The 13128-nt window shown below is 41.5% G+C and overlaps 1 protein-coding gene across 1 annotated transcript in view; it reads right to left on the reverse strand.

The window, feature by feature from the left end:
• ptprub (protein tyrosine phosphatase receptor type Ub) overlaps positions 1–13128 on the reverse strand; it is a 174350-nt gene that overhangs the window by 37139 nt on the left and 124083 nt on the right. Inside the window, exons 10-13 of the mRNA XM_073486118.1 lie at positions 12127–12328; positions 9847–9949; positions 9485–9758; positions 4096–4132 (exon numbers count right to left, since the gene is read on the reverse strand). Coding sequence (XP_073342219.1) covers positions 4096–4132; positions 9485–9758; positions 9847–9949; positions 12127–12328 — 616 coding nt within the window. The remainder of the gene's footprint in view (positions 1–4095; positions 4133–9484; positions 9759–9846; positions 9950–12126; positions 12329–13128) is intronic.

The following is a 13128-nucleotide window of genomic DNA, read 5'->3' on the forward strand; positions in this document are numbered from 1 at the left end:
GAAAATGGAATATAAATTGAAAATCTGCAGCTTTGAAGAACTCATTCATGCACACAAAACTTCTGTCCTCACATGACAATACAGGCGTCCACGTTCCTTATTCTGAAAACTCCGAGGAGATCCACTGAATCACAACGGTCTTCTCAATGCCAAGGCTACATTTCAATAACTAGTATCTTTTAAGAGGTTGTTTTAAATAGCTGGCAGAAATGAAAAGAGACACGCGAATAGAGAAGCGATGCCCTCAGCAGGGCTAGCAGCCATTGTTCATGTTATCTAACCCAACAAATCTGCAGTCCTCAGAGACACATAATGACAACTTGTGCTGTGACAAGCAAACATAATTAAAGTTCAGCTGTCACACAGATTTTCAACCAGATGTTTCGGCTGGTAAAGATTTATACTTATGTTCACAGAAGAGGACTGAAGATGGGAAAATTGTGTGTAAAAAAGCATATTCTTTACTGGAAGGAGTTTGGGTATTATTATTGATCTGAACTTTACCTTCCATTCACACATTTAAAACCTTGTTCCCAAGCTGAAACCTCAAAGTGCAATATGTAAGAATTGGCCACCTGTAGAACTAAAGCTCAGCATATCTCCACAGTAGCTAGCTGCTGCTAACTGTATTCTGTTTATGACCGTAGCTACTGTTAGCTTGTTAGCTCAGTTAGCCGTAGAGTTGGTGTTTACACTGCTAACAAAGGGAGAAAGAGGTTTCCAGGCCCAGGGCTAGCTGGTTAGCACTTCAGTAGATATCTCTGCAATAGGATACATAAACATCTTTGACACAACATCAAAAATGTTATTTCTTCATATTCTGTTGATAATTTTAGTAATTTTTTTAATGTTTTAAACTAAAATTCTGATCGATCATTTTGTAGAATGATCTACAAAATGACCCAAAATTGTTGAGTTGAGTTACAATGGAATAATTTAGGTCAATTTTAAAAGATCATGCGAATAGTATTATTGATCGTTTATTTTTAATTCTTAATTCTTTCTTCTTTAATTCTTTCAGGTTTTATGCATTTTACTTGATCTTATATTGCTGAATATTGTGTTTCACTGATTTGTAGTGTGCAGCAGTTGAATGTGTACGTCTGTATACTGTTTACTGTTGTAACAATGTTTATGCTGCCCTCTTGGCGAGGTCACACTTGATGAGGAGATCTTAATCTCAATGAGGCTTTTACCTCGTTAAATTAAAGGTGAAAGAAATTTTAATCAGAAGAAAAAGATCTTCAATGACCGATTTTTTTTCCCTAAACAAACTCTCCTCGTTTTCGTGACCGAATAAACTGAATCTGCTCTGAAAACAGCTTGTTTATCCAGTTATGGAAAAAAAATAATATTTGTATATATATAAGTGTTGTAGATATGCCAGTGAAAGACAGGACACTCACTGTCTAAGAGCCTTTAGTCATGCACAAGAAAGGCTCACACCACAAAGTTCTTCAATACATTGTTAATCATTGCAACAATAAACTGACACCTCGTGACATCGCAGTTGCACATTTGTATGCTCCAGTACATGCGCTAAACCTTTGAGGTGCATTTCTATTCAACGCTGAATTAAATATTTCTTCCCAGTCACAAGTCATACACACAGCCCCACAGTATAATCTCAAGGTGCCCTGGTGTCTGTGAGCTACTGGAAAGGTCGTTATCATAATAGCAGGTTATTCATTTCTCTGGCATAAAGCTTCATACTTATGTAAATGGAGCTGAGCAGCGGGCCTTCCTTTGTCTTGTTCTGGGGGCCCACTGATCTAGTTTTTCTCGTGTGTGTCAGCGTGTCCTCCAGGCCCTGACAGTCCTGAAACTAGCCCTTCTGAGCCTATTGGAATGGCGCAACCTATCTGGAGAGCGGCAGAAAGTCAGAGCAGGCCCGGGGATAGAGCTCTATCTTGCAGCCTGCTGGGGAAGAATCAGATCTGGGGCAGGGAAAATGAAAACAGAGCCATGTTTGAGCCCAACTCTCTGCAGCCGTGGGCACTTTTTGGGTGCTTTAGAACCCGCAGCCCAAATAGAAATGAAAGTGGGGCAATATGATTGCATTATTTGGCAGGATCTTTTAATCAATGATGGAGGAGTCTGGCGTATCTGAATAGAGAAAATTGAGGCATTGGTTTGATATTGGAAAGAAACTGTTCTGCTCAGAATATGGCTTTTTGAAATGCTCCCTTTATGTAACAAACTGTTCAAACTGTGACATTTCTGGGTGCGTTGTTCAGTGTATAGACACTTTATTTGACAGGCATACTTTACTTTGCAGTAGTTGTAGGCGAATGTTTAGTCAGGCTGAATCAAAGATTGTTTTTTTGTGTGTGGTTTCTACTCACACACATACACACACTACCGTGTGTCTGTGAGACAAAGATGTCTGTGAGCTACTGTAACTGAAAATAACAAAGATATCAGCCCATCTCAGGTGCTTCATGCAGAAACAGCCACAGCCTTCAGCACGAGCTGTTTATTTTCTGCTGTGAGCTCATTTAAAATTACATGTAGACATAAAATACAGCAGGTACTTTACACTGGCTGAAAATGCAGATGAGGGGGTGAAAAATCAATTTCACTTTTCTGACATTTTGGACAGATAAGGAGGTTTGCCACATTTAGCCTCAAAATTTCTATTAAGCCAAACAAGAGCATGAAATAGATTTCCACATGACTCCATGCACCTGCCAGCTGCCCAATGGTGGAAATTGGCACTTAGAGGAGAAATGGAAGTCTATTGTTGTGTCGAGCCTGCCAGAGGATCCTTAATTAAACTGTCACCTGGAAGTTGAAATGTAATCTCCAGCTTTGTTATCCGAGCCAGAATCATTTGCCTCCACTTTGCTTGTGATGGGCTGCCTGATAATAACGGCTTAGGATGCGATGATGCAGAGGCTGTGTTAATGGTAGAGGGATCACGGAGATCACAAACAGCGACAAAAAAAACCCTCTGACCTGTCGCACCTTGAAATTGGAAATCACCCAGAGAATTTTTTTCCCTATCAGTTCGCCTTTCAGGATTTTTTTATGTTACATCATCCTGCATGTGGATGATGTAATGCTGGCAAGTTCTCAAATCATTACTTTCCATTGTGTATTTTTCTCTCCTTTGACTCTTTCTTTCTTGCTTATTTACTTTTTTTAAATTAAATTATTTTGACTATTGGAGATCCATTGTGCGTTTTTTTCTTTCTATCTCTCTTTGCTCGGTGTCAAAGTACAGAAGTGAGCACACTGCTGTGTGAAAGCATAATTAATCAATGCCCAACCAGGTGTCTGCACGGGGGCAGATGGAGTGAAACACTCAGCCTTGGCTTTCGGCTTTCTGCTTCAGGAGAATCTCATCTCCTTTCGTTTTTCTCTCACAAAAAGAGGCCTTCACTAAAAGAAAAAAGAGACACCCCGCCAAGACAATTTACTTGCAAGGCTCTGCTTACTGTTGCGGTGCTATGATAACTATAAATACATGACTTTTATTCACCATGATCTGACAGTGTACTACGGCAGAAGGGCTCTCCTGCCATCAGGACTTAGAGTCAATTTCCCTGCCCTTTTCATGTCTCTTTGAATCCAAAAGATGAGGTGCAGAGGAGGAGCAGGAGGAGGAGGAGGAGGGAGCAGGGCTTTCTCATACTGATAGGCCAAGGTAGCTCCATCTGGAAGTTTTGATCTGGAGGACCCTTCTGGACTGCGCTGAGGTCAAAGCTCTCAGATGTAGCCATCTAGTGGGCTGCTGATCAGAACAAAGAGACTGCCTTTGATATAGTGTGTCCCAGTGCCTGCCCCCAAACAAACAGGATGAAAGCCTGACCTCTAATCCCTCCCTGCGTGTTGCCCTTTTCTCAGAGGCCCACTGCTAAACAACCAGGACTGTCAGACAACATTTGTCCAGATCCCCACCTTTGTGCTTGAGAGAAAGGTGAATAACTCAGACTAAACTAAGCACGATGTTACAATCACGCTCTCTTAATTTCTCATCTTAAAAACAATCTGAGAGCAGACAATCTTTTGCATAGCACTCAGACGAGAGGCAGGAAAAATCCATTCAAGGTCACAGTGTTTGTGGGAGGAGAAGTATTTATGTTGAATTACCTTTGCGAGCGATGCGGATGCAGTTTATTCTGGATTCCTGCAAGAGAACGAAAACACAGACATCAGAGGGGAGGGTGTCGCTTTGAGTTTTGCATAAAAGCGGCGCGATAAAAGAAAAAAGGATGACGTGAAATATTGGACTGAGACATAAACATGCATCACATTGAAAATATGACCACAGCAGATAAAAACAAACTCTGCATGGACATTAAAAAACAATGTTTACTCCCCTACGTGAGGAACACATGAGGTCACTCTGGACCACATCTGGAACAACAGGCTGTCTCCCCTCTCTGCTGATTCAATTCTGATTATTAAACAGATGTGGGATGCACTACTCTTCTCTAAAAAAAAATCATAATTTAGTTTATGATAGACAGAGATAAACTGCAGGTTCAGTTAAGAGGTCCTATTGATGACACCAGATGACAAACATCTCATATCTGAGATCTGTGCAGAAGAGTTTGAGAAGGAGATTCTTGCTGAAGGAGAAAAGATGAGAGTTGAAAGGGAGCGAGCATAATTAAGAGGAGGGTTTCAGACCAGTGCACCGCTATGAAAAGGAATTAATTTTATTCAAATTTGGGCTGATGACATCTCGGTGTTATGAAAAGGACCTTTGTCAAACAGCACTAATGAGATCCAAGACTGTAATCCAATTCCATCCTGCCACCTCTTGGAGGAGATGCATTATCAAATTAAGATTTACAGATGCTAATTCAGGCATTATGGAACAATTATGCAAATTTGCCCATTCGGAAATGAGCAAAAAGCGCTTTCTTCAAACCCCAGTTAAATTGCTTTCTTTAAAATTGAAAATCCATTTCAAGCTGACAGACACTTTAACAAGCTCTTAACCCGACGGTTTGATGTGAAAGTACAGACTGCGGACAAACATGTTGTCTGTCAGACAAACTGTCATTTCATTCCCACAAACCAACCGCTCAGATCCACAGAATGACAGACTGCATGTTTAACGTTTGCGAACGATGTTTAACTCCTTCAGTTCTACTACATTTACCAGCTTCTCAAAACGTCTCAGTCACTTCTAATATGGATGTATTGCATATTGTTTTTTTTCAGGTTAACCAGGGCTTTTTGAAAATGTCATGAATTGTTGCATTCAAAGATTTATGATGGATTATATATGAAGAATTTTGGTTCATGTAGAGAACAATGCCACAAACTGCTTCATATCTTAGTTCTGATGTTCATTACATTCATTACAGAACAGTAACACAACTAATCAGTGACATCTATGAGGTTTTTGGTGAAATTGACAACCACTATGAGCTTACAACAGCGTATAAACTACTAAATAAAACAGGCAGGAATTGATAAAGTAAAACAGGAACTACTTCTTAACAGTTCATTAAATATCAGGCTGTTCCTGGTTCGTTTCTCACTCGTTCCTTAGTAACTACTAACACTTCTGTGTGCTGTATTGTAAAGTGTTACTATGTTGGTATTTGCCACAAGTCACATCTCTGTAAGGCTTCACTCAGGCACAGCTGAATGCAAACGTTAGCATGCTAACATACTCACTTATTATCCTCATGTGTAGCAAATATAAAGTATTCACCATCCTACTTAAGTGTGTTAGCATGCTAACATGCTCACCATGACAATGCTAACATCATAATGCTTCGCAGGTAGCCTATAATGTATAGTACACATTAACACGATGTTCACCTTGGTATCATAGGCCTAGCAGGTATAAGGTATGCCATGTTTACCATCTTACTAGCATGATAGCGTTGGTAATCATTTGGGTAATCAATATGATGCGGTAATCCATCCACTATAATAGCCATTTCACAACAAAGTCAGCAGGATTCATCCTCTGAGGACCATAAACGACAAATGAAGAAATCAATACAATACTGTGTTGTGGTATTTTAGCGTCACACATTCTGAATATGGCTGAAAATCTGTACGTCGAGTCGAGAGGTAGCTAGTATTGCTATTTGCACAACTTCATTTTTAGTGGTACTCTAAAATATATTAGACTTTAACGCGAAGGCCACTCGTTATCTATTCCCTTTAATCAATAATCTTTAGTCAAAAGTGCATCACTGGTTCATTTCTACTATATGTATCTCTAGAAACGCTGACTGGTGACTTTGAGCTTTTGAGGGACTGACTCAATTATCGTAAATATTTCACATCAAAAAAAGGCTGATTCATCTGAACCGGCCTCCTTAATGGAGACAGCAGCTGAAATCTCACTCTACATTTTATCATTACAAGCTGTGGCAAATTAAGACAGAGTGCATTTACATCTATTTATGTTGACGATTAAAAAAATAGACTGCTGTGATGGATAGGAGCACATTCTGTAAGACGCACATCTGAATCACTGTGAGCCACATCAGCAGGAGAGTTAATTGGCAAGATTCAGATTGAGGGACACACATCACACGTCTGGCTGTGCCAGTCTAGCCAGAGGGGCTGGTGGCTGGCAGCTATAAATACAAAACACAAATGCCAACACGCGACATGGGGCCCCCCAACACACACTGAAGCTTTAATAGTGTGTGTGTGGACGTTTAAAGATGAGTAGATGTTATAAAGGACTATACTGTGGCCTGCGAGGCTGCAGTCTGCATCCACGGTCTTTCAAGTACCTCTTTGGATGAATCAATCAAGACAATTAGAGAGGCTTGACAGCCACTCTGCAGATAATTAGCATGGGTAAATGCCAAATATTATGGGGTCCCATATTGTTCAAACTATTCCCATTGCTGCCACTGTTGTAGAGGATTAGGTGCAATGTTTTCCTTCCACAAAGACATTCAAGACAAACAGAAACTTCAACAGACCACACAGACCCTGATTTAATGCGCTGTATAATTAAATGATAAAATAAGCAAGCTGACAATTTAGTTTGTATTTTAATAAGGTGTTCAGGGTGCAAATACCTTCAGTGACTGCAGAACATGAAAAACTAATCACCACCTTTACAAGCAGAAACTCTTATCAGCAGTTGTTTAATCCGAGTAAATATGTGACTGTTTTCTGATGTTTCATTCTGAGGGGGGAACTTGCTTCAATGCCAGCTACCCTTTTAGTTCAAGAGCAGGTACAGTTTTGTTCCTCTGCCACAATGAGTGTGCAGAAGGTAATTATGTTTCCCACCTTCTCTGTATACAATCCAAAAACTACTATAAATACATCCCACAGCACATACATATGCTGAATGCATTCATGCTTCCGTGCAAAATCAAATTTAAAATGCAAAAATTCTGTTTTTTGGCCGACATTTTGGTGACAGAGTGAGCGCAGCGCAGAAATGTAAAAGGCCCAAAATACATAATTGCACAGGGAGGATAAGCAGGAGAACAAAACACAAAGGAAAACACATAATATGCACAAAACACACTGAACCCTTCCAGTCCATACAGGCAGCGCCAGCCAAACCTTGACACCTGCTCTGAGGTTATAATAGACTCTCTCAGTAACACTTGGCTCTGACTGCTGTCAAAACACTGTAAGGAGTGAAAAATAAACTATGTACTGTTAATAATATCATTAACTGGCAAAAAAGAAGCCATGGGTATGATAATCCATTATTTGTTGCTCTGTTAGGGCTGAAATTGTCGTGATGTTGTCCTCTTTCATTTTATCTTACTTTGCGTAATGAGCACTTTTTCTGCTAGAGCTCTCGTTGTCAGATCACGTTGTCATAGCCCTGCTGCGACATGTCTTCTCTGCCCTGCTGTTGACTGGTTATATGCCCGGAAATTAGCTGCCTCTCAACTGTGCTGAACCGCTTGAATTGAGCTATATCACAAGGTTTTTAGCTGACAACTTAATGAAAAGACTCTTTGTGCTTAAACAGAGGAAACATCACACACAGCAACAAAGACTTTACATCGACAGAGGTCTGATGTCTGAAACTTTGACACTAGAATAAGTCGGCAATTATGTTTTCAGTTGTTTTGGGTTTTTTTTACTAAAAGTTCCTGCCCTCCAAGCACACTGGTGTTCCTTCAAGAGGAACTGTTTCAGCAGCCACACAGGACTGATGCCCAGATTTTGACAGTGACTGCGACTACTGTATTTCCAGGCGAAGGCAGCAGCGGCGGTGTTTAAAAGGCCGGAGACAGTGCTGGCTGTGTGATTTGGCTCAACTCATTGTGGGTCATGGGTGCTGGCCCCCTGCCAGGCAAAACAAAACCTAATCCCATCCGCCGGTAAAGCCAGGCCTCCCCTTTCTAATCCCGTGCTTAGTAGCCTGGTTGTGTGAAGTGCTCACACTGCAGTCCCTCCGTGTATTTCTCCACTGGGTTGGAAAGAGATGCTACTGGTGGGGATTGAGCCACCCAGCTCTGTTCATGGGACTTTATTATACACACAGGCCCAATGCAAAGAAAGAAAAATAGAGTGATGTGATCAGAAAATAACCACTGACAGGACTCACAGCTTGTATGTATTTATTCTCAGCTGATGATCACAGAAGGCTACGTTACCTACGGCAACGTCTCTCAGCATCATTGCGACGGTCTGTGAATATTAAAGCAGCAGCTTTCTACCTCTGATCATCTGCACCTGTGCCCAATTATCCTTAAGTAATTGCCTCACCCAGGTAGCAGCCTTTCCTGTAATGGAATTTGGAAAGGTAATGTGGCGTCCTCTGGGTACGACTGGAGACTGGAGGGCTTCATGCGCCCAGTGAAATGGATGGGAACACGACGGTGCGAAATAACACGGCGCTTCAAAGCTAACGAGGTCTACAACCAAGATTCACAGGAGGGTTTGTTATGTGGGCACAAATGCAGGGATGAGAGCGCTTTAAGCCTGGTTTTGTGTTACCTTGGTCTCCACTCAACGGCTATTTTGAAAAAAACTCAGCTGAATAAGTACATAGAGAATGAGAGGAGTAGATAAGGAAGATAATGAAAGGAATAGTGAATGAGGGACATGAGGTAACAGGACAAAAAGAAAAAGGAATAGGAGAGAATAGGAACAGCTCTGAAAGTAGAAGACAAATGAAGTGAAGTACGCTGTTGACTCTGAGTAATTCCAGCTAATCACAGCTTTGCTAGCTGTAAGTAATGCATGCAAGTAATTCCCTGTTTCAGACATGCTTTGTTTGCAAAGAATCAAAGCGCTCGGGTATAAACATACATCATTTCCAAGTAGTTACACTGCCAGCTCAATATGTTTTCATCCAAAAAGCCCTTTCACAGCACAAATACTCTTTCAAGGGTTGTGAGCTCAGACAATGCCAACTGTCCCACAGCGTCAACCGCAGCATTAGTAAATACAGATACTCATTAACACCGCTCACCACCGGCTCAGAATTATTCTCGACACTTATGTCTAGAGCTAGTCCATGAAGTGTTGCCAGACCTGCTGCACCACTGGTGGGTTTACAGTCACTCACCCCTCTGAAGTTGCTCATAGCCTGGAAGTAGACAAGGTAGCTTTTGCGTGGGTCCAAAGGGCTGTTCCAGTAGCCGTTGTAAGTGTGGTTGTCACCCACAGTGAAGGGACTGGCCTCAGGAAGGCTGCTCGGTGGCAGCTCGGCTGTGTAGTAGTGCGGTGTGCCTCGGGCCTGCGCCTCACCATGAGACATGGGCAGTGGGAAACACTCCTGCAGCCCCAGCTCCCTCTTTACTTTCTTTCCTGTCTCCTCTTCAACCACCACCTGGTATGTACTGAACACAAGGTGGATGTGCACCTTTAATGAGCCGTGTTTTGCATTGAAAAAGATGTATTCATATAGAGTTGAGATGATCTCCTCACCTGACAGGAGCCCCTCTGCCTACAGCGGGGCGCAGCAGGACAGTAATTGTGCTCTCTGTCTCGCTGAGGGGGGACGGCATGTCTCCGTAATCAAACGTGGGAGCTGAGGACAGACAGAAACAAACACACATTGCCTTAAACAGCCCTCATTTAGGTCAACTTAATCTAATTTAAACACAGTCTCTGCTTCTTTCTCCTTCAACATGAACATGTGCAGCCCAAGGTTATTTTGGTTAAATGAAACTAAAACAAAATGTTTTTGTTAACTAAATAAAATAAAAACTGGATTTCAGAAAAAACTAAACTAAAACTTACTAAAACTACATTGATTTTTTGTTGACAACAATAAAAATATCTTTTTTTTTAAATCAGTGTGGAAAAATAACAGCTAAGACACGGTGACGTCAGTGTATTGTAAACATGTATTGTAGTGTAAACACCAACATTCCCCTGGTCCCTCCAATCCAGACAGCTAGCTGCACAGCTAACTTAGCTAACTAGCCACTGCCAGCTTCAGTTAGCAGAAGTTAGCGATTACTTACACTTATACGCTTCAGTTCGACAGGTGGTCAATTCTTACATACTTGCATCTTTAAATTAAGACAAGAATTTTGCAGGAAATGTCTCCAGTTTTCGTCTTTGACAATTTGGTCAAATTTGTCAACATACAACTTCCAAAATCTGACAAATGACAAATATCTTGATATTATAATAAAGAAAACCAAGAACTAATAACAAAACTGATAAAAATTTAACAAAAACTTAACATTCACACAACAAAAATTAAACTGAAATGAGCAAATCCACAAAACAAAAAATGCAAAACTATAATAACTCTGGTTCATCCCTTCACTGTATCTGGAACTGACAGACCTAAAACAGCCATCCCTTTCCCCACATAAATAAATACTACCAGTGCTCATTTACCTGATATCCCATGTCCTTATACTCAGTGCACTGTTTGAATTTCTAGTTGTCTTGGATACAAGTCCAATTAAAAGTCATGCGAGTGAGGCTAAATGGAATGGGTTTTTCATCTGAAAGGATTTGGCTAGAGTCGTGTTCCTCCCTGGAGATGTGCTGGCACATTTCTCTTAAATATTAGTTGTCAATTAGCGAGGGGGAAGGAGAGCAAACTATTCATGAGGAATCAATGATTATCATATTAAAAAGGCGGTTCGCTATTACCGCAGCAGAAAAGAGCTGACATCATTAAGGAGAACTGATTGTGCATTTGTTGACATTAAGGGTCTGCTGCGGTTTGTTGAACTAAAAGAGGGTCTGACGCCTGCTGCCAGACGGAGTCTGTTTGACGGATGATTGTGTATCAGCAGCGGCGGTGCACACGTCTGAATGTGTGCGTGCGGATGAGGAAATGTGTGTAGCTGGATTCTCGGCGGTGGGTATTGCTTGAAGATGCTGACAGTAGTAGCTGTTGAAGGTGTTCAGTGTTTGCTAGCTGTCAGTGCAGATTTGAGAGACGCTCAGTGTAAGTGAAAGTTCTGCACCGTGGGCCAGTGGAGGATGTTGAGGATGATCCGCAAAGACTTTTGGACTCCATCTGTGGTCTGGCTTTGTGCCAACGTTCCTGACATACAGCCAGTAAGCAGTGATTGTGCACTAAATCTATAATTAAACAAACTTGGCCTCTCTGTAAAGAGATCGGGGCAGAAGGAGTGAGTAAATGTATGAGCAAGACAGGGTGGGAGTGGCTGTGTTGTGCACTCCTAAGAGGTGTAATCCCATCCCTTAACAAGCACAAATGCATCATTAAAAGGAAATAGGAAACATGGAGGCTGGATTTCTATCACCAGTAATAAGCTCTGAGACTCTCTGAGGTGACATTCTGGTTTCGAGAATGCACTGCATCTTTCTTTATACACAACACACACAGCAGTGTCCCCTCTGTGGTGTTCCTCCAGTTCCTACCAGTTAATTTATGTCTTGAGGACCGTGAGATGACAGTGTGTCACTGGTTTGGTGAGGCAACGGGAAATAGCTCTTACACTGTGGGAGCAGTAGTTTTGCCTCTGCGAGAGAAGAAAGATGCCGAGGTCAAAAGAGAGAAAAACCCTGATCCTAATTATAGAACGCAGTGGGTGAAGTCTGGTGTTGTACCTGCATGCTGCATCAGTGATAGGCAGCGGCAGCACAGAGAGCAGCCTCGACATGGAGACGCTGCCAGTCTTCATTTCTATTTCACAATTTTTCATGGTAGCTTTCACACTCCCTCGCAAAGCACGGATTACCTGCCAGTCAGTCAGTCAGCGGTGATTATACCTGAGATGTTAGTGGTGATTTCAGTGAGGGCAGTCTGGCCAAAGCCCTTGGCTGTTCGGGCTCGAACGGAGATTAGGTAAGTGGTTCCAGGGTGGAGGTTGGAGAACATGTGGTAAGTCTCATTCTTCAGCTTGGACACAGTTCTTCGAGGCCCTGGGACGTTGATGCCTGGATCAGACGACTCAATGCTCTGGTAACTGATCTGTTGACAAATAACAAGACAGTCTTAAAGTTGAGGCTGCAACTCTAAGATGATTCATCGAAAATAGAACTATTTTGATGACCTATTAATAGTTTCAGACATTTTTTGAGTAAAAATCACTTGTTTCCAGCTTCTTAAATGTGAGTTATGCTGCTTCTCTTTGTCATTTAAAGGTGCATTATGTAAAAACAATATTCATTAATCAAGTTTAAGTTTAAAACAATTAAAAAAATAACGTTATCAACAAAAAGAGGAGAAATAACAGTTTTGACATTATGTTAAAGATATCTATGTATTGTGTTGCAGAGATTTCTGCTGAAGCTAGCATGCTAACCAACTAGCCCCCGAACATCCTGTCTTACGATACCACTCCGAGCTCCCAGTCCGGACTGCTAGCTGCACAGCTAACTGAGCTAACTAGCTAACGGCAGCTACAGTTAGCATCAGTTAGTGGTTACTCTGATAATATGTTGTTCGATCAGAAGGGGGGGTCAGTTCTTACATATTGCACCTTTAATGAAGAGTCTTTGGGTTTGGGGCTGTTTGGGGCGTACCAGAGACAAAACAATGAATCAGTTAATCATGAAAATAATCAATGATGAAAATACTTGCTAGTTGCAGCTCTACTCAGCCACCTCAGTTCTGATTTTATGCCTCACGATTGTAGCCGCCAACAAATTCCCAATTCATTTCAAGTTTCATGCTGATTAATTGAGTAATGGCTCTGTCATAAGGGGTAATTCTTACACTTGATTGATATGATTCACTTCATTCAGAAATGAATTTTGGCTCTCTCAATC

The sequence above is a fragment of the Pagrus major genome, chromosome 17, assembly GCF_040436345.1.
Source record: "Pagrus major chromosome 17, Pma_NU_1.0".
Classification (NCBI taxonomy): domain Eukaryota; kingdom Metazoa; phylum Chordata; class Actinopteri; order Spariformes; family Sparidae; genus Pagrus; species Pagrus major.